Source organism: Bufo gargarizans, chromosome 5 (assembly GCF_014858855.1).
Source record: "Bufo gargarizans isolate SCDJY-AF-19 chromosome 5, ASM1485885v1, whole genome shotgun sequence".
NCBI lineage: Eukaryota > Metazoa > Chordata > Amphibia > Anura > Bufonidae > Bufo > Bufo gargarizans.
The window spans coordinates 22,171,340-22,194,215 of record NC_058084.1 but is presented as its reverse complement, the minus strand read 5'-3'; the positions used below and the strand labels follow the sequence as shown (position 1 = coordinate 22,194,215).

The 22,876-nt window shown below is 46.1% G+C and overlaps 1 protein-coding gene across 2 annotated transcripts in view; it reads left to right on the top strand.

Annotated features, from left to right (window-relative positions):
• Positions 1-22,876, top strand: part of LOC122939155 (cytochrome P450 2C39-like) — a 222,289-nt gene that overhangs the window by 74,239 nt on the left and 125,174 nt on the right. For both annotated transcript variants that reach the window (XM_044295155.1, XM_044295153.1), the window contains exon 2: positions 14,111-14,289. In XM_044295155.1, the coding sequence (XP_044151090.1) occupies positions 14,116-14,289 (174 nt within the window). In that variant the 5' untranslated portion in view covers positions 14,111-14,115. The remainder of the gene's footprint in view (positions 1-14,110; positions 14,290-22,876) is intronic.

Below are 22,876 nucleotides of genomic sequence, written 5' to 3'. Positions count from 1 at the left end.
TTCATTGCTGCTGACATTTTAACTTTTTTTGTTATTAATCGAAATTTAACTTTTTTTTTTTTTTTTTTTTTGCAAAAAAATTACATTTTTCACTTTCGGTTGTAAAATTTTGCAAAAAAAAAAGACATCCATATATAAATTTTTCACAAAATTTATTGTTCTACATGTCTTTGATTAAAAAAAAAAATGTTTGGGTCAAAAAAAATGGTTTGGGTAAAAGTTATAGCGTTTACAAACTATGGTACAAAAATGTGAATTTCCGCTTTTTGAAGCAGCTCTGACTTTCTGAGCACCTGTCATGTTTCCTGAGGTTCTACAATGCCCAGACAGTAGAAAAAACCCACAAATGACCCCATTTCGGAAAGTAGACACCCTAAGGTATTCACTGATGGGCATAGTGAGTTCATATAACTTTTTATTTTTTGTCACAAGTTAGCGGAAAATTATGAATTTTATTTTTTATTTTTTTTCTTACAAAGTCTCATAATCCACTAACTTGTGACAAAAAATAAAAACTTCCATGAACTCACTATGCCCATCATGAAATACCTTGGGGTGTCTTCTTTCCAAAATGGGGTCACTTGTGGGGTAGTTATACTGCCCTGGCATTTTAGGGGCCCAGATGCGTGAGAAGTAGTTTGCAATCAAAATCTGTAAATGACCGGTGAAATCCGAAAGGTGCTCTTTGGAATATGTGCCCCTTTGCCCACCTAGGCTGCAAAAAAGTGTCCCACATGCGGTATCGCCGTACTCAGGAGAAGTTGGGGAATGTGTTTTGGGGTGTCATTTTACATATACCCATGCTGGGTGAGAGAAATATCTTGGCAAATGCCAACTTTTCCCTTTTTGTATAAAAAAAAAAAAAAAAAAGGGAAAAGTTGGCATTTGCCAAGATATTTCTCTTTCTCTCACCCAGCATGGGTATATGTAAAATGACACCCCAAAACACATTCCCCAACTTCTCCTGAGTACGGCAATACCACATGTGACACTTTTTTGCAGCCTAGATGTGCAAAGCGGCCCAAATTCCTTTTAGGAGGGCATTTTTAGACATTTAGATCCCAGACTTCTTCTCACTCTTCCGGGCCCCTAAAATGCCAGGGCAGTATAAATACCCCACATGTGACCCCATTTTGGAAAGACACCCCAAGGTATTCAATGAGGGGCCTGGCGAGTTCATAGAATATCATTATTACTTTTTGGCACAAGTTAGCGGAATTTTTTTTTAAATTATTTTTGTATTTTCTCAGTCTCCCTTTCCGCTAACTTGGGACAAAAATCTCAATCTTTCATGGACCTCAATATGCCCCTCACGGAATACCTTGGGGTGTCTTCTTTCCGAAATGGGGTCACATGTGGGGTATTTATACTGCCCTGGCATTTTAGGGGCCCTAAAGCGTGAGAAGAAGTCTGGAATATAAATGTCTAAAAAATTTTACGCATTTGGATTTCGTGAGGGGTATGGCGAGTTCATGTGAGATTTTATTTTTTGACACAAGTTAGTGGAATATGAGACTTTGTAATAAAAAAAAATTAAAAAAAAATTTGACAAGGGGGTGATCACCCATATAGACTCCCTGATCACCCCCCTTTAAGGCTCCATTCAGACGTCCGTATGATTTTTACGGATACATGGATCGGTTCCGCAAAACACATACGGACGTCTGAATTTTGTGGATCCGATCCATGTATCCGTGGATCCGTAAAAATCATACGGACGTCTGAATGGAGCCTTACAGGGGGGTGATCATTGACTGACAGGGGGGTGATCAGGGAGTCTATATGGGGTGATCAGGGGTTAATAAGTGACAGGGGGGTGTAGTGTAGTGTGGTGCTTGGTGCTACTTATTACAGAGCTACCTGTGTCCTCTGGTGGTCGATCCAAACAAAAGGGACCACCAGAGGACCAGGTAGCAGGTATATTAGATGCTGTTATCAAAACAGCGTCTAATATACCTGTTAGGGGTTAAAAAAAATCTAATCTCCAGCCTGCCAGCGAACGATCGCCGCTGGCAGGCTGGAGATCCACTTGCTTGCCTTCCGATCCTGTGAACGCGCACGCCTGTGTGCGCACGTTTACAGGAAATTTCGGCTTGCGCGAGATGACGCGTATATGCGTGACTCTGTGCAGAGCTGCCGCCTCCGGAACGCGCTCCTGCGTTAGGCGGTTAAACAGTCACCAAGCCTCAGTGGCTGGGATCGGCAATGACTCCGAACCTGGTAATCTAACCCCTCAGATGATACATTCAGTAGCAATCGTGGAATGTGTGGGGTTAGGCTCTGCCTTCTTATCGGAGCATCCACTGTGAAATCACGGGGCTCCGACCAGTTAGCAGACAGCCTTGGGCCTGCTGAAGGTTCTCAGAGCTGTCATGGTTAACTTCCTATCAAGCCATGGGCACAGCTTAGCAGGCAGAGTCTCAGAATCTCCTACACCATGAGTTCTCTATTATGGTCTATGGGACAAGCGATTATAAGACAAGTTTTTGTGTAAAAGTAAAAAGATAAGTGTGTGAAAAATGTCTGAACTATTAAAATTTAAATTTCCTGTGCGCAGCAGTAACATTGATCAAAGTGGTACCAATAACTACACTTCGTCCTGCAGCTAACAAGCCATCATACAACTCTGTAGACTGAAATAAATAAGTTATGGCTGTCAGAAAATGGATATATTAATATTTTTTTATTTTTTTTTTTTTTATTTTTTTTTTTTTATAACTTAGTTTATAAGGCTGAAAAAAGCCCTCTGTCCATCCAGTTCAGCCTGTTATCCTGCAAGTTGATCCAGAGGAAGGCAAAAAAAAAAAACTGAGGTAGCCAATTTTCCTCACTTCCCATTTTTTTTCCAATCAGGCATCAGAATAACTCCCTGGATCAACGACTCCTCCCCAGTGACTATAACCTGTAATATTATACTCCAGAAATACATCCAGGCCCAGCATGAACTTTTAGTGAATCTCCATCACCGCCTCCTCAGGCAGCGAGCTCCATAGTCTCTCTGCTCTTACTGTAAAGAATTCTCTTCTATGTTCGTGTGAAAAACATTGTTTTCTCTAGACCAGGGTTTCCATTGCACCTGTGAGAGATCCTCCTCCTTCCAGAAAGGAAACAGGAACTTCCCAGATCTTTAAATTGGTCCACTGGCTTTCACCACTCAGTTCTTTCCTGTTTCCTGTCCAGAGACAGGAGAAGTTTCTCAGGTCTGTTTTTTGGGGCTGCAGGACTTCTAGGGTTTAAGGGCCGAAACCTATTGGAGGTACTTGTCAGCATAAGTCTTAACTAGGAGCCGCTGAGAAGCCCAGCAGTTTTCCCTTTCAGCGCCATGGGGGGGATGCCTGGGGCTGCCTCATTATCCCTTGCCAGGCCGGCGAAGTTCGGCATGAGGGGGGAGGAGTATCTTCTCTCATTTTGCAGCAGGCTGATGGGCATAGTGAGTTTATAGAACTTTTTATTTTTTGTCACAAGTTAGCGGAAAATGATGATGATTTTATTTTTTTCTTACAAAGTCTCATATTCCACTAACTTGCGACAAAAAATAAAAAATTCTAGGCACTCGCCATGCCCCTCACGGAATACCTTGGGGTGTCTTCTTTCCAAAATGGGGTCACTTGTGGGGTAGTTATACTGCCCTGGCAATTTAGGGGCCCAAATGTGTGAGAAGAACTTTGCAATCAAAATGTGTAAAAAATGACCGGTGAAATCCGAAAGGTGCACTTTGGAATATGTGCCCCTTTGCCCACCTAGGCTGCAAAAAAGTGTGACACATCTGGTATAGCCGTACTCAGGAGAAGTTGGGGAATGTGTTTTGGGGTGTCATTTTACATATACCCATGCTGGGTGAGATAAATATCTTGGCAAAAGACAACTTTTCCAATTTTTTTATACAAAGTTGGAATTTGACCAAGATATTTTTCTCACCCAGTATGATTTTTACGGATCCATGGATACATGGATCGGATCCGCAAAACACATGCGGACGTCTGAATGGAGCCTTACAGGGGGGTGATCAATGACAGGGGGGTGATCAGGGAGTGTATATGGGTGATCACCCCCCTGTCATTGATCACCCCCCTGTAAGGCTCCATTCAGACGTCCGCATGTGTTTTGCGGATCCGATCCATGGATCCGTAAAAATCATGCGGACGTCTGAATGGAGCCTTACAGGGGGGTGATCAATGACAGGGGGTGATCAGGGAGTGTATATGGGTGATCACCTGCCTGTCATTGATCACCCCCCTGTAAGGCTCCATTCAGACGTCCGCATGTGTTTTGCGGATCCGATCCATGTATCCGTGGATCCGTAAAAATCATATGGACGTCTGAACGGAGCATGACAGGGGGGGTGATCAATGACAGGGGGGGTGATCAATGACAGGGGGGTGATCAGGAAGTCTATATTGGGTGATCATGGGTGATCAGGGGTTCATAAAGGGTTAATAAGTGACGGGGGGGGGGTGTAGTGTAGTGTTTGGTGCGACTTTACTAACCTACCTGTGTCCTCTGGTGGTCGATCCTAACAAAAGGGACCACCAGAGGACCAGGTAGCAGGTATATTAGACGCTGTTATCAAAACAGCGTCTAATATACCTGTTAGGGGTTAAAAAAAATCAGATCTCCAGCCTGCCAGCGAGCGATCGCCGCTGGCAGGCTGGAGATCCACTCGCTTACCTTCCGTTCCTGTGAGCGCGCGCGCCTGTGTGCGCGCGTTCACAGGAAATCTCGGCTCTCGCGGGAGGACGCGTATATGCGTCCACCCAGAAGAGCAGGACGCAATCCTGCGTACGGCGGTCCTGAGCAGGTTAAAAAAGAATTGGGAGGCATCCACGTGCGTCTTCTAACCAAATATAGCAACTACTTCAGTGGCAAGGTCATTAAAAGTCTGGTTGGAGGAACTAGAGTCTCATATAGAGAACAAGACTCCTAGGGATCAGCTTCTGGAAGCTATCCCAACCATGTCCAGAGCAGTAGACTTTAATATTGCCTCTGCTGATGCATTGAGACTATCTGCTAGAGCGGCCGAACTGTCTAATTCAGCCAGAAGGTCTCTATGGTTGAAGGGGTGGAAGGGCGATGTGGCATCAAAGTCTAAGCTTCCTTGTCAAGGAAATTTTTTGTTTGGGTCAGCCTTGGATGACATTTTAGATGAGGCATCAGATAAGAAAAAAGATTTCAAACGCCGTCCTTTCCTAAACGGGGGAAGCCATTTCGGAATAGCGAGAGAAAGAGGGGTTTTGGGGATCAAAAGAAAAGCAGGGAAATGGAGATCGGATAAATCAAAAAGCTTGCTGTTTAAATCCAGATCTCAGACTTCAAGTTCCTCTCAGCAATGACGCCAGGCCCCAGGTAGGCGGTCATCTTTCTTCGTTTTCTCCTGCCTGGAGAAATATTACCACAAGCACCTGGTTAAGGAGTATTAGAGGAAGGCTACTGCCTAGACTTCAAAAAGCTACCACCTAGGACATTAAAAATCACATCCATAAACCAACATTCTCCAAAACAGGCGGCACTTATGGAACAAATAAACAACCTCCTGGCCAAAGCAGTCCTTGTACCAGTTTTGGTAAACTAACAAGGAGAGGGCTTCTATTCAACCCCATTTTTGGTTCCCAAACCCAACGATACATTCCGACTGATATTAAATTTGAAGAACCTTAATCAATATCTGACGTACAAAAAATTCAGGATGGAGTCAATCTCCTCCACAGTCCTTCATCTGTTCCCCAACGGCGTGATGGCCTCAATAAATATAAAAGATACCTACTATCACGTACCCATTTATCCATCTCAGAAATACCTCAGGGTAGCAGTAAAGATGGGTGAATCGATTTGTCCATCTGCAGTTCAGAGCACTTCCCTTCGGGATATCGCAGGCACCGAGGCTCTTCACGAAGCTAATGGCAGATAAGATCAGACATCAATATAATCTCATACCTGGACGACCTTCTCTTGGTGGGTCAGTCCCCAGAGGTGTTAATATCTCAAATACAGGAGGTCCTGGGGACCCTGATAAGTCCCAGCTGGTTAATAAATTGGGACAAATCGTCCCTGATTCCAACCTCCAGATGTATTTTCCTAGGCGTCTTACTAGATTCCCAGACGCAGAAATCTTATCTTCCGGTAGAGAAAAGGAGAGCTATTCAGCAGAAAATCGGGGCTTTCAGCAGAACTATGGAAGTGTCCCTAAGAAATGCGATGTCTATTCTGGGTCTGACTGCTTGCATTCCTGCTGGGAGGTGGGCCCAATTCAGGTCCAGAATCCTTTAATTGCACATTTTGTCCAATTTGGGACGGGGGGTTGCTATCCCTGGATCGCAAGATTGTGATCCTGGGGTCAGTGACCCAGTCCCTAACTTGGTAGCTAAAAACTCCCAACCTGAGTCAGGGAGTAGATTGGTTGAAGCAGGATCCCCTAATTACCACCGTCGCAAGCCCTTGGGGGTGGGGGGCCCATTCAGTTTTGGGGGTTTTCCAAGGCCCCTGGTCAAGAACCCAAAGCTCAATCCCAAAATGCCAGGGAGTTAAGGGCAGTCCTGTGCGCATTAAAGGAAAGTCTCCCATCACTGCCTCAAAAACATGTCAGAATCTTATCCGACAACGCTTTAATAGTAGCATATATCAACAAACAAGGGGAACAAGATCTCCTAAGCTAATGCAGCTAGCATCCAGGATCTTTTTACTAATACAGGCAAAAGCTCTATCTGAGTTTCTTGCAGGAAGGCCTTAACAAAAAACTTAAACCTAGCACTCTTAAAGTCCAGGTTTCGGCACTGAGTGCTTTCTTTGGCTTTAGATTTAGATGCTCATCCCTGGGTCAAAAGGTTTATTAAGGGCTCCTCTAGGCTATGTCCTACAGTTAAATCTAAGACTGCCCCGTGGGACCTTAACTTGGTACTATCTGCTCTAACCAAGGCCCCGTTTGAGCCCCTTGGAGACATCCCCCTTAAAGATGCTATCCTATAAAACCTGTATTTTTAGTGGCCACATTACATCTGCCAGACGAGTAGGAGAACTATCCGCTTTGTCATCCTCCCCGCCATATACCCAAATTCTAGCACAGTGTTTCCCAACCAGTGTGCCTCCAGCTATTGCAAAAGTACAACTCCCAGCATGCCCGCACAGCCAAAGGCTGTCCGGGCATGCTGGGAGTTGTAGATTTGCAACAGCTGGCGGCCCACTGGTTGGGAAATGCTGTTCCAGAGGACCGAATAGTGTTCAAACCGGATCCTGCATTCCTACCCAAAGTAGTTTCTGTATTCCATAGATCTCAGGAAATGGTTCTCCCCTCTTGTCAAAACCCGAAGAATGAGGGTGAAGAGTCCTTTCATACTCTAGACGTGAGAAGGTGTGTCTGTGCATATTTAGAGTATACGAAGGACTTTAGGAAAACCCCACAACTTTTGTTCAGTTTCAGGGTCAGAACAGAGGCTTGAAAGTCACAAGCTGTACCTTAGCCAGATGGATTAAGAGAGCGATGGGTCTGGCATATTCAGTCAGGTTGTCGGGGGGCCTTTTGGATTCTTCAGCTCATTCCACTAGGGCAGTAGCCTCTTCCTGGGCAGAAAAGGGGTGCGCTACCATTGAACAAATTTGTAGGGCAGCAACGTGGAGTTCTCCCTCCACGTTTTACAAACACTACAGATTGGCCCTTTCATCTATGCAAGATATGGCTTTTGGGAGAAAGGTGCTGCAGTCCCTCCTGTGACGATATCATCTGTGTCAGTCTAGTATTCCCTTCTTCCCTTTTTTAAATGGCACAGCCAAATAATCCACAGAGCAATAAATCGCTATTATCGCTGGTCACCGCTCATGTACACAGCCCCATAGAAAGAATGGGTCCGGATTCGGTGTGGGTGCAATGCTTTCACCTCACGCATTGCACCACCGCAGAAAACTCGCCCGTCTGAAAGAGGCCTTAAGCTCACAAGTTTCCGGGTAGCAATGTCTCTCCCGGTGGGGTGACTTATGTCACTGCGTCGGATTGCGCTGGGACATGCATGGTCCCGTCTGATAGGGTTGCAACCGGGGCGTGTTCCCGGCTCCTGTCAGTGACTCTGCTCTAGATAGAGCCATGTAGTGACTGACATTTGACGTGTAACTAGTCATAAGGTGACCTAGTCATCCTGGCACAAGCATACTGGGCATGGAATATTGAAAAGATAGAGCCATGGAAGTAAAATAAAAAATGGAGAAGGGGAAAATGAAGAGGTGTTTTGAGGGACATTAAAGGCCCTAAATATAAATAAGACCCCCAATTTGTTTGCAGCAACTCTACTCCTCCATGGGATAGCCTCATCCTGTTTATCAGGAGAATTGATGCATCTTGGAACCCACCGGTAGGACAAACTGTTTCCATTTAAAACATGCGGCCGCACACTACCTCTCCTGCTATGCAAAAGGCTTCTTGTTTTTTGTTTATTTGTACTAATGCGGTACATCTTGAGGGCTATCTATTTTAGAAGATAAAATTTATTAAGTTACGTTTTATATCCATCTAATTTTGGATCCCTTCTAGTATACCTTTTGCAATAGTGGTGATCTATAGTATATGTACATCAGTATCTCTCTCCTCATTTTGTATGGGATACAAGTTCAGCAGTATTAAAGTATAATGCGCGTTGCATCTGCGTTCGGTGAAAACTGAGCGAGTTTGCAGGCAAAATCATTTCGTTTTGCCTGCGATCGCCTTCAGTTCAGTTTTTATCGTGCAGGTGCAATGCAATTTAATGAGTTTTGCACACGCGTGATAAACTGTTTACAAACAACATCTCTTAGCAACCATGCTTTAAAAACGCATCGCATCCGCACTTGCTTGTGGTTGCGATTTTTCACGCAGCTCCATTCACTTCTATGGGGCCAGTGCATCATGAAAAACGCTGAATATAGAACATGCTGCGATTTTCACACAACGCACAAGTGATGCGTTAAAACCAACGCTCATGTACACAGCCCCATTGAAATGAATGGGTCCGGATTTCGTGCGGGCGCAATGTGTTAGCATCACGTATTGCACCCACGTGGAAATCGCTCTCGTATGAAAGGGGCCTAAGGCCTCTTTCACACGGGCGTGAGTTTTTTTGCCCGGATAAGAGCCGGGTGCGTTGCGGGAAAATGCGCAATTTTTTTCTGCGCGAGTGCCAAACATTGTCATGCGTTGCACTCGCGTGAGAAAAAATCGCGCATGTTTGGTACCCAAACCCGAACTTCTTCATAGAAGTTCGGGCTTGGGATTGATGTTCTGAAGACTGTATTATTTTCCCTTATAACATGGTTATAAGGGAAAATAATAGCATTCTGAATACAGAATGCATAGTAAACCAGCGCTAGAGGGGTTAAAAAAAAATAAAAAAAATTGAACTCACCTTAGGCCACTTGCTCGCGAAGCCCGGCATCTCCTTGTGTCTCCGCTGCTGATGAACAGGACCTTGGGTGAGCTGCTCCATTAAATACAGGTTAAGGACCTTCGATGACATCACTCCGGTCATCACATGGTACGTCACATGATCTTTTACCATGGTGATTCACCATGGTAAAAGACCATGTGATGACCGGAGTGACGTCATCGAAGGTCCTTAAGCTCTATTTAATGGAGCAGCTCACCCCAGGTCCTGTTCATCAGCAGAGGAGGCACAAGGAGATGCCGGCTTCGCGAGCAAGTGGACTAAGGTGAGTTAAATTATTTTTTTATATTTTTTTTTTAACCCCTCTAGCGCTGTTTTACTATGCATTCTGTATTCAGAATGCTATTTTCCCTTATAACCATGTTATAAGGGAAAATAATAATGATCGGGTCTCCATCCCGATCGTCTCCTAGCAACCGTGCGTGCAAATCGCATGGCATCCGTACTTGCTTGCGGATGCCATCCGATTTTCACACACCCCACTCATTTCTATGGGGCCTGCGTCACGTCGAAATCGGACAATATAGAGCATGCTGTGATTTCAACTGAACGCACAAGTGATGCGTTAAAAACATCGCTCATGTGCACAGCCCCATAGAAATGAATGGGTCAGGATTCAGTGCGGGTGCCATACGTTCGCCGCACGGAAAACTCGCCCGTGTGAAAGGGGCTTAAGGGTTTCTGATTTTATTCTTTATAGGTACCCCTGTTTCTTGTTCACTATCTGAGAGATCAGTCTCTGTAGTAGACAAATTTGCCACTGAGGTTCTCCAAATTAATATTCTCTTCTAGTAACAATCTCACAAATTGCAGGAAACTAGTGGTCGATAATTGTTCCCAACTATTAAACCCAGACTTTATTTATTCACAGGAATTAGTGAGATTCTTAGGCCTCTAGGGACAATCCCGTGTTTAATGTAGTTGTCGAGACTCTGGACCTCCTACGAACTAGATAGATGTTGTCTGTATAGTTTGTTCAATTCTTTAAATGTGGTTTTGAAAGATGGAGTCAACTTCTTTTGGACATATGATTTTTCAGAAAACGCTGCCTTTGCTTCATTAAGCCATGAATCAGTATTAAAGGGGTTGTCCAGGTTCAGAGCTGAACCTGGACATCCCTCCATTTCCACCCCGGCAGCCCCCCTGACATGAGCATCGGAGCAGTTCATGCTCCGATGCTCTCCTTTGCCCTGCGCTAAATCGCGCAGGGCAAAGGCATTTTTCTGAGTTCCGGTGACGTACCGGGGCTCTCTATGGGGCTGACAGGAACCCCGGTGACGTCACCGGCACTGATGGGCGGGATTTGGCTCTGCCCTAGCCAGTAAAACGGCTAGGGCAGAGCTAAAGCCCGCCCCTCAGAGCCGGTGACGTCACCGAACACACTGCTGGGCGGAAGTTACCGCCCGGCAGTGTGTTATTGTAAACACAAGAGCCTGTGCCCTGCGCGATGTAGCGCAGGGCACGGGAGCGCATCGGAGCATGAGATGCTCCGATGCCAGGCTCAGGAGGGCTGCCGGGGTGAAAATAAGGGTATGTCCGGGTTCAGCTCTGAACCCGGACAACCCCTTTAAGGCCACCAGCCAGGAAACCCGCCATGCCAGGAATTATCAAATACAAAATGCGGAGGAGAGATGCTGAAGTACATATACTATAGATCAGGCGTGGCCAACCTGCAGCTCTCCAGCTGTTGTAAAACTACAACTCCCACCATGCCCTACTGTAGGCTGATAGCTGTAGGCAGTCTGGGCATGCTGGGAGTTGTAGTTTTGCAACAGCTGGAGAGCCTCAGGTCGGCCAGCCCTGCTATAGATCACCACTATTGAAAAAGGTATACTAGGAAATGATACAAAATTATTTAGATGTATATAAAATGTAACGTAATAATTTTATCTTCTAAAATATAGTCCTCAAGATAAATCATATTGGTACAAACGAAAAGCTTGTCAGAGTGAACCATCACGATACAAATGAACAAAGACCAAAAGCCTTTTGTAGAGTAGGAAAGGTAGTGCTCGGCGGCACGGTCTACAAAATTGTATTTTAATTTTTTTCAATATTCCATGTCCGGTATGTTTGTGCCATGATGTCGGTCACCTTAAGAATAGTTGTGCATCAAATGCCAACATTCACTACGCAGCCTTATATCTAGGGCCGCGTCACTGACAGGAGCTGGGAACACATCCCAGTTGTCTTGCAACCCTATCAGACAGGACCACGCATGTCCCAGCGAGATCCGACGCAGTGACGTCGTCATACGTCATCCCGTGTTCAAGTACAGGTGGGCCAGGCGCTTTATTTAGGCCATACCTAGCCTGCGAGTAGCGTCAGGCCCCAGATTATGGAGGAGTGGGACGTTCATCTGCTGCCCCCCCCCCCCCTTTATTTTATCTGAACTTAAGAAATAGTCTATTTAGAGAAAGGTTCCGGACGGGGTCGCCTTGGTCAGCCTAACCACAGAGCACCTGCCCTATCAGGGCCAGTTTAGCACCCCCACCTGAGGGCAATACCAGGGATAGGCAGTCCCAATCCCCAATTTATTTGCAGCAACTCTACTCCTCCATGGGATATCCTCATCCTGTTTTATCAAGACAATTGTTGCGTCTTGGAACCCACCAGTAGATCGGTAGGACAAACTGTTTCCATTTAAAACATGCCGCCAGCACTACCTCTCCTACTATACAAAAGGCTGTTTGTTTTTGTACTAATATGATTTATCTTGAGGGCTATCTATTTTAGAAGATAAAATTAAGTTACATTTTATATACAACTAGTTTTGGATCACTTTCCTAGTATACCTTTTTGAACTTGTATCCTGAATACTGTATTTATGAAGCTTTTGCACCTGTTTTTGACATACAGTTGTTTGAGAAATATGGCCAGGACTTCAATTGCACAATTTTTTTCTTAAATTTCTAATTAAATTGTTATATATGATTTCACAGGAATGTGGAGGATTGTGGTGCAAGCTGCACCACTTTCTGAGACTGAAACACTGGTTTGATGGAGTGTTGGGTCACGTTCACACTTCAGTGTTTTGGTCAGTGATTTCAATTACTTAAATATTATTTTTTTTTAGCAAATACAGCTGCAGGTCAAAAACCTAGCAGGAGCAGATTAGAGATGAACAAATTCACTAAACCTCTTGCGAAGTTTGATTCGGACCCAAACAAACACATCCAATTAAGTTAAACATTTGTATATAAACCTAGCATCCTAGGACTCATATTTTCTGGAAAACCTCAGTAAATAAAAATAAGCACAGAAAAGGATGGAGAAGAGAACCAAACCCCCTCATAGAATATCCAAGCTGCCACCTAAGGACTCATTCATACGGCCGTATGTGTTTTGCTGTCCACAAATTGTGGATCCGCAAAACACTGATGCCAGCCCATGTGCGTTCCACACTCATAGAAAAATGCCTATTCTTGTACACAATTGCGGACAAGAATAGGACATGCCCTACATTTTTTCCGGGGGCCACGGAATGGATACTGACAGCACACGGTGTGCTGGTCACATTTTTTGCAGCCCCATTGAAATGAATGGGTCCGCTACCATTCAGCAAAAAAAGCGGAACAAAACATACGGCCATCTGAATGAGCCCTAACTTACAGGAACATTAGGATTTACTACCCAGGGTTAACGCAGCCTTCAATGAGATTTGCAAACCAGGCAAAGGACAAAAGAACCAAAATGGCTTCCTTAGCTGACTGTCCTCGGAGTGGGTGGTGTTTGTGGTGCTCTTTATCATAAGGGGGACAAAAAAGTCATGAGTATCGTATTCTGCTCTCTTCCTGGGAAGAACATATAAATTTGAATATCTTAACTCTGCTGGCATAAAACAGGATAGTCTCTCTTCTTTCTTTGTCAGGCAAGCTAATTTTCTTATCTTTAGATTTCTGGGAAAGATAATTAAATTAGACTTTCTTCCAAAACAGAAAACATCAATAATCTTGTCTGTCAGAAAAAAAGGAACCCTGGTAGGTACGCCACTGGATATGCCACCAATGATGTCCCCCACCTGTTCTTGCAAAGATTTGGCACTTGTTTGGATTCTTTTACTTTTTTTATGGTTATGTATTTTGTGAACTTTGGTGTATATTTGGCACCATTAACAGTTTGTCTACCAAGTGTCCCCACAGTTCTTATGTTCAGATCTTCATATAATTTTTTATTTTTTTATGCTTGAAGACTTTATTTAATGTGGAGTGGTAGACAAACTTGTTTGGTCCTGTCATCCTCAGGGGTTGAATAGGTTGTCTCTAATGAAACAGAGCAACGTGAAGACTTCTTGAGTACTCTGCTGTCTACAGAACTCTCATAGAAATTAATGGAGCAGCTGCACACATGCCCAACTGGCTGCCCAGTTTATTTTAGGAGGAAGGGGCACTATGGTGTACAGGGCACACACTATTGGTGGGGGAGGTCCCAGCAGTAGGACTCCCACTAATCAAATAGTTATCACCTATTCTGTAGATAGAAGATAACTTCATATAACTGGAATACCCTTTTATCTACAATGATGTAAATGTTTGGTCTTCACCCCGTCTTGTCTTGCAACCTAATTTCCTATAATTCCTCTCAGCTGCTGTGATCCAGCACAATAATGCTCCACCCAGTCGGCCTAATGTGATGAGATGTTTGACTTTAGAGATCACTGAGCACAAAGATGGAATAACTGACCCGATCCTGTGAATTCTTCTTAATTGCAGGAGACATGGTACTGTCCATCATCCTCACTCTTTCTCTCGTCCTCTTCTTCACGGTCTTTATTCTCCTATCATGGTCCAGACAGCATGGATACAAGTCGCTGCCTCCTGGACCTACCCCAATTCCTGTGCTGGGGACGCCCCAGTACATGGACTTAAAAAATCTCAAGAACTTCAAAAAGGTAAGTGTCTACAATGAGACATGAGTGCATTAAAGGGCCCATACCAATAATCAAACTGAGTCCTCAAAATGCAACTCTAAAATGTAAGCTGTGTCCAGACACTGAACAAGCAGAAAAAAACTAGAGTGTTAGCTACAGGGGGCATATAGTATTATATTTCAACTGTGTCTGACCATGTACCACATGGATGAACCAGGTCCACCATAGTATGGAACGCTGTGAGCAGCTCTCTGTTCTGGCTGGGAATCTGGGACATGGAATTGTTTTCTACATGGTCCATAATATGAAATAATTGTGGTCTTCATACAACCATTGCTTTGAGGCTGGGTTTACATGTTCAGGTTTTCTGATGTAGTTTCAAGTCAAGCCAAAACCAGGAGACCAGTATCTGTCCTTTTTTTATATTTGCTCTCCCTTTATGATCCACTTCTAGTTTTTGTTTCAAAAACTGCATCAGAAAACTTGAACGTGGAGACCCCTGGCTAAAGGTGGCAAATGCAATTATACATTATTGGCTTCTTATATCAGGTTAAAGGTTTAGCATTTTTGTCAAGATTTTATTGAAATAGCTGAACCTTGACATTCAGACCTTCTAGATGTCAAGCGTAACCCATCGGATGTGGACGAACTCTCATTGTACAGAATTCACTCAGGGCTACTGCTAAGAGCATTCTCTAGTCAGCAACAGCTCACCCAGGTGGGTCAAGAGCCATTTGTGCTTGGCACCAAGTGGCCAGACTCGAGTGAGGTCAGTGGAAAAGCTGTGGTAATGGCAGGCAGAGTTTTCTCTATTCTGTAAGCAGGCAGTAGGTCAGGGCACATAGCACAAAGACTTCAGACAGGCAGCCCAGGGTCAATCCAGTAAACAGGTAGTAGTCAGGACAATACTGTAATGTACCTTAGCAGTACTAGGTGAGCTAAGAATCTATACTTCAGGCACCTTCTCATAGGGGAAGACAACTTAAATAACACAGGAAAGGCCACCATTGGCTGGGAATAGATTGGACCACAAGCGGGCCCTTGAAGAGCTGGGGAGAGCAAGCGTGCCCTACAGGAAGAGAGAATAGCGGACAGGAGGCAGAAGATGTCTACAGTGTGGAGTAAGCGGGCCTACCCATACTGATTTAATACATATATGCAGCCTTATCATTACTGGGGCCTAGCAAAGCCTAAAAACCACTGCATGGCCCTGAGGACAACACACTCATGATTGTGGTGTCAAGTTGGGACAGTAAATCAAGATGTCATCAAGGTATACAACAAAGGAGACCTAGAGCAAATCAAGGGTGATGTCTTTAACAAACTCTATGGCATTCTTGAGGCCAAAGAGCCCAAGGAGATGATTATAATGGCCATGACTAGTGTTAAGGGGAACCTGTCGCTACAAAAGCAGTTTAAGCTACAGAAAGCAGGTTGTACAGCAGGAGATTAGCAGATTTATCTATAGTTTCTTGGGAAAAGATTCAGTAAAACTTGTAATTTATTCAATTATATTGCAGCTCATTCTGGGCTTTGAAGTCAAGGAGGTGGTCCTACCAGTGATTGACCGCCTTCCCTCTGACTGACAGCTCTCTGTATGCACATCACTGGTAAGACCACCTCCTTGACTTCAAAGCACAGAATGAGCTGCAATATAAATGACTAAATTACCAGTTTTATTGAATCTTTCCCCATTCCGATCGGAGCCCCAGCAGTGAAATCGCAGGGCTCTGATCGGTTACCATGGCATCCAGGACACTACTGAAGCCATCCATGGTAAGCTCCCTGACGCTGTGTGCACAAGCGGCAGGGACAGTTTTAAGTCCTATTAACCCTAATAGAGCTCTATTAGAGTGAATAGGACAAGGGATTAAAAGATCCCTGGTTCTAGTCCCTAAGAGGGCTAATAGTTATCAAATGAAAAGTGAAAAAAAAAACTGCCAAAATATTAAAATTTAAAATCATCTTATTTCCCAACTTTACATATAAAAATATAACAATAAAAAAAATGAGGTATGGCCACGTCCGAACTATTTAAAATATAAAAAAATTAGCCGTAACAGAAAAAATTTAAAACCTGATTCGCTATTTATATTTTTTTGTCACCTTAAATGGGACTGTTCTATTATGGGTCAGACGTTCCATAAAATGCGGAATGCACACGGCTTTTTTTTGGCGTTTTTATTTTATTTCGCGTGGTATTGATTATTGTAATACTTTTTTATGGGACCGAAATTGAATCAAAATTTTGGTATTGTAACAACCCCAGTCACAGAAAGAAATGGCATCTAGTGGCTGTAAGCCCGCAGAGCCAGGAGACTGGCACTGGATAACGGTCGCTGCGCTCTGGGGGCTGAGGTAATGTGGCTGGAGTGTGTGGGGCCTAAGAGGGGTGTCTTTAGTAAATGACCCTCAATTTTTATTTGACTGAAAGGCATGTTTGTGATGCCAAGGTGCCCTTTCTGACAATGTCTGACAATTTTTATCAGGGTGTTCCACTAGCATGTCCCATTTTATATGGGAGCACCAAATATGGCTGATCGCTGCTATCTCCAGCACTCCCATAGAGAACGAATGGAGCAGCAGGGCGCACACCCGACTGGCCGCTCCACCGGGGGGGGGGGGGGGGGGTTAAGCTTTTTGGCCAGAATTCCAAACGATAAGTGTCGCAAAAACACTGCACATCACCAAAAGAACACCATCCCCACAGTGAAGCATGGTGGTGGCAGCATCATGCCAAGGGGCTGTTCTTCTTCAGCTGGAACTGGGGCCTTAGTTAAGCTAGAGGGAATTATGAACAGTTCCAAATACCAGTCAATATTGGCACAAAACCTTCAGGCTTCTGCTAGAAATCTGAACGTGAAGAGGAACTTCATCTTTCAGCATGACAATGACCCAAAGCATACATCCAAATAAACAAAGGAATGGCTTCACCAGAACAAGATTAAAGTTTTGGAATGGCCCAGCCAGAGCCCAGACCTGAATCTGATTGACAATCTGTGGGGTGATCTGAAGGGGGCTGTGCCCAGGAGATGCCCTTACAATCTGACAGATTTGGAGTGTTTTTGCAAAGAAAAGTAGGCAAATCTTGCCAAGTCAAAATGTGCCATGCTGATACTCATACCCAAAAAGACTGAGTGCTGTAATAAAATCAAAAGGTGCTTCAACAAAGTATTAGTTTAAAGGGATTCTGTCACCAGTTTTTGACCCCCACATTCAAAAATATGGTTATGTGCATGGTGCCCTTGTGATTCCTAATGTGGTCTTAAGCTAAATCTGTAGGCTCATTTAGTGTAAAAAACGTTTTATCTAACCTGTCATTCATCAGATTAAGGTGCCCAGGAGGACGCTCATGTCTCCAAGATGCCGCCCGCCGCCGTTCGTGCCCAGCTCCTCCTTTGCTGTCATCAGCGATGTGCCCAGCTCCTCCTTTGCAGTCATCAGCGCCGCCTTAGAATCCTTTTCAACGCCTCCGGCTCTCCCTCACTCCCCCCTCCTTCTCTAAGAGCCCACACGTGCGCACAGGCCTGTGCCTGATGTGCCCGTGCCGACTTCTCCATTCATGCGCACTTCGCTCAATGAAGCTGAATGGAGAAGTCCGCACGGGCGCATCAGGCACAGGCCTGTGCGCACGCGCGGGCTCTTAGAGAAGGAGGGGGGAGTGAGGGAGAGCCGGAGGCGTTGAAAAGGATTCTAAGGCGGCGCTGATGACAGCAAAGGAGGAGCTGGGCACATCGCTGATGACAGCAAAGGAGGAGCTGGGCACATCGCTGATGACAGCAAAGGAGGAGCTGGGCACGAACGGTGGTGGGTGGCATCTTGGAGACATGAGCGTCCTCCTGGGCACCTTAATCTGATGCATGACAGGTTAGATAAAATGTTTTTTACACTAAATGAGCCTACAGATTTAGCTTATAAGACCACATTAGGAATCACAAGGGCACCATGCACATAACCATATTTTTGAATGTGGGGGTCAAAAACTGGTGACAGAATCCCTTTAAGGGTGTGCACACTTATGCAACCATATTATTTTGACCATTTTTTTTCTTTCTTCCCTCTACCTTAAAGATTTGTGGAGGGGTTAATCAGTAATCTACTATTCGGGGGGGGGGGCAGGGGGCAGGCATTGTAGAGCTCTGTGTGCTGGAGCAGCCAGCCTGCTCTACAGTAACTTCACACTGGTGGGTGGGGCTTGATCCCATAAAGTTCTGCTATTGGATGGCAGCTGATGTCATAGTAAGCTGCCGGCCAACAGGAAGCGGTACTGGCAAGTGGTGTGCCAGTACTGCGGATCCCAGCCTGAGCATGGCCATAAGAGGATGACTAAGGACCTTCAGTGGGAGGAGCTCCAGCGCTGCTGCTGTGAGTGGCATCTGCTATTATAAAGTGCAGCAGTTGTGAGTAGGGGCAGCCTAGATCAGCCTAGATCTAATGAAAACATTCAGTACTGCTCTGGGGCCCCATCTGAGCTTGTGCCCCGAAGCAGTCGCTTCCCTGATGGCTACGCCACTGGCTGGAGGTACATTAGGTGGTCATTGGATAACAATTTTACCAGTGGAGTACAGGCCCCAAAAATTAGGCATTCATCTGACAGAAAAGGCCTTTTATGCCACTGTATATACATAAGACAAGGACCATTCTTTGTTCTGGGTGGTGGCGGATATGTGTGGGCTGGCATGAGGAAATTCTATTACATGTGGTCGTCACAGGTGTTAACTTCCTAGATCCATGCCTCATTCATTTTTTAATTTTTAGAAATGTGAGGTAGTCCACACTGTTGTGAGCTAGGCTGAGTTCGCTTATCGGTCATGACCCCCTCTGCTGCACTGAACATCCTTTCGGACAAGACAGACACTCGAGGGGCAAGCCAAGAGTTCCATGGCAAATTGTGCCAGCTCTGGCCACAGGTCAAGCCTGCACACCCAGTAGTCAAGGGGTTCCTCGCTTCTCAGAGCGTCCACATCCGCCGTTAACCCGATGTAGTCGGACACCTGTCGGTGTAGGCGTTCCCTAAGGCTGGATCCGGAGGGTGGGTTGCAAGAATGATCTCCTATCCAAAGTGACAACACATCTTCAAACCGCCCTCATGCAGGCACGGTAAGATTGGTACCTGCACCTGTTTCGCTGTGGGTGGAAATTCCTCTGCCAGCGCCCGCAACAGCAGAATGCAGCATCTCTCACAGCAAGGTTTGGAAAGGCTGCATTCTGACAGCCCTCAGTAATGCTGGTAACATGTCCACCATTTTGTACCGGGGGACTAAGTACATAGCCACCCAGTACTGGTCCTTTCCCTTTATGCTTTTTATACGGGTGGTCCCTGTTTAAACACTGGATCATGAAGGCCCCCATTTGCACTAAATTGGAAGCGGTGGAGCGCCCTGGCTACAGCTCTTCGCCCAGGAGAATGCCGTCCTCTGTCTCCCCCCCCCCCCCCCCAGCCACAGACACCAGGGATCACCGAAAAGTTTAGAGTCCCCCTCAAAGCCTGCCCTTGCGCCTCCTTCTCTGACTCCTTCAGACTCCTGCTGACTTGTCTCAGATGGAGTAGCCCCCCTGGGAATTCATTCAGCATTGCAACTTCCTCATCTTCCAGCTCCTGCTCCTCGACGGCTTGATCAATGACACAACGCAATTCACGCTCCAGAAAGAAGGCGTAAAGTACGATGTCACTGATGGTGCCCTGGCTGCGACTGACCAGTTTGGTGATCTCATCAAATGGCTGCAGAAGTCTGCATGTGTCATGCATGAGCAGCCACTGGCGCGGTGAAAAGAAACCAAGCTCCCCCAGAACCTGTCCTGCTGCAGAGTTCATACAGGTAGTCGTTAACGGCACGTTGCTGCTGGAGCATCCTATCAAGCATATGCAAGGTGGCATCGGGCAGTCACAAATCGGATGTCTGACGGGCAAGTGGTCTCGCCGCTGACCGTCGGCAATGCGAGCCATGGCCGTGTAAGATCTTCTAAAATGACCAGAGTTTCCTGGCCTGCCGCAAGACATCCTGGACCCCGGGGTATTTGGCAATAAATCACTACATGACTAAGTTCAGGACGTGTGTCATTTTGCCCTGTTTTAGCGCGCTCAGCAGATTGGCACCGTTGTCGCACACCACTTTACCAACTGTCAAATTGAGCATGGTTAGCCACTGATCGGCCTGTGACTGCAGAGTTGAAAGTAGTGCAGGACTGGTGTGGCTCTTGGCTTCCAGGCACAACATCCGCAGCACAGCATGGCAATGTCTCACCTGGCATGTTGAATAGGTTCTGGGGAGCTTGGGGGGCGCAGTGGAGAAGGAGGAGGATGGAGTAGAAGATGCAAGTCTGCATGCAATCCGTGGCAATAACACCAAATCCACACGGGTGCCACAGGTGTAGTGTACGGGAGAGTAATACCCCGTCACTACAGAAGGGTCACTTGGGTATTGTCGTTCCCCCTGTATTTTTGGGGAGGTTGGTATAGAACATCTTGTCAATGTACTGCTATGTATTTTCCTGTTACTGTGAAAGGTGCATGTGCAGGCCGGCTAGGGTGTCATTCCAGCTCTGAGTCACTAGAGGGAGCTAGGGAACCCTAGGTTATATAAGGCCCAGTCAGGAAGTAGTAGCAGGGGAGACAGACAGTGGGAGCAGAGGTCAGAAATGATCCTGTGTCTGAGTGAAGGCCAGGCTATGGGCCTGTGAGAGCATAGCAGGCCTGAAGCCTGCCGGCTAGGAGAGGGTAGTAAAGGCCCTGTAACCGGGTTCCGGATCCAAGGAAAAGGTTCCCCTCCTGAGTCATCATCCGTTTAGCTGAGACAGCATAAGCAAACCATCAGCCAAGACACAGAATACCACAGAGGCCGATCAGATAAAGCAAGAGGTACTCAAGATAACAGAGGAGGTACTAGATAAGGACAGCTTCAAGGGTACGCCAGATAAAGGGCATTAGACCTTGGAGAGAAAGTCACATGTGTCAGGACCAGTCAGGAATAGTGTGCAAGCCGCCTGTACTGCATCTCCTGCAATCAACACTCTGTATTATACATTGCTAAGACCGGCCATTCTGTAATTCCAAGAACCACCTGTATTCTTATGGAAAACCAACTGTCTTTCATGGAACGGCGCTTCCAACTGCGTCCATGTATGATTATAACTGATATTCAGTAAAGTTCCAGTTTTTGTTGGCTATCCTGTGCTTGCTTCGTTCTTCTACAATATCCTACACGGCGTGTCACCGTTTAATTGACACTGGCGTCACGAACTTTTAATCATCTGCCTGTTCCAGTATCTGACCGAAATTGAAGACGACAGTGGATCCCAGGTTAGTGGGTACATTTGCACTACAAAGCCCAGCATACACTACTGACCCCCTGGGACACTGCACAGGTTACATGCTTGACGGCCGTCAGAAGGTTCACCCAGTGGGCAGTACCTTATGTATCTTCCCTGCCGTCAGAGGGGGGTCTGGGGTCAGATGTATCTTGGCACCAACACTGTGTGCCAGAGATATATTTACTTGCCGCTGAACATGGCCATATAGCTCTGGGATTCCCTTCTGGGAGAAATATTTTCTTCCGGGGACCTTCCATTGAGGCCTCAGAGTCCACCAGTTTATATGGCAGTAGTTGGCGGGCTAGCAGTTCTGACAAGCCAGCGGTCCGCCGTTGGGCAAAGAGGGTTGTCTGACGTAATCAACTTTTTACGCTCTAACATTATGGGCCATGGAAGCCTGCCTTGTGCCAGATGAATGTGACAGTGGAAGGTGGAGAGGAGGACAAATGAGAGAAGAGGCAGGACGTGGAGCGCCGGGAGTGTGGCATTGTGGGTTTTGACGGCGTTTCTCCCACTGGGCTCTGTGATGGGAAGCCAGGTACCTTCTAAATCCGGTCATACCTAGGTCGCGCTAAGCCCAACACTCACCTATGCTTTGACGGCACAGGCTGCAGATGGCAACACTATTGTCAGCAGTGGACACGTTAAATAAAGCAAACACTGCGGAGCCATGTGACAGCATCCTGGGAGCGCAAGATGTGACCGTGCATGGTGGATGGCTCGCTCCAGATATATTTGCAGTATGCTTTTTGCCTCCTGTGCACTGCGAGTTCTGCCTGCTTCTCCTCCTTCTCTTCCCTATCTGCTGGTCCATCTCTCCCTCTGACCTCCCCTCCTCCTCCTCTCTTGTGGGCACCCACGTGACATTGACACGTTATCATCGTCAACTTCACCACCACTGACGTTAGAGATCTCAGAGTAGGCAGCAACAGCAGGGACCACCCTCCTTGGGCTGATATGGGTACTGTCGTCAGACTGCTGGGTGGCGTCCGTTGCTACCTCCTCTTCCTGATCCGATGCCAAGAATGGCTGTGCATCGCTAAGGTCTGAGAATGGATGGGAAAATAATTCCTCTAACTCGAGTGGAGGGTTATGGTGGTGGTGTCTTTGGAGGTGCACCCAGCCAAGAGTGAGGAGGGTGCAGAAGCGGAAGGCTGAGTGAGCCACTTGACCAACTCTGGTGCGTTCTTTGACGTAATTGCACGCACTTTCTCCAACGTCCCACTTAGGCTCAGGCCTGGTGCACCTGCCTGACCCCCTATTACCCCTGTGGCACGGCCTGCCTCTTCCTCTGCCT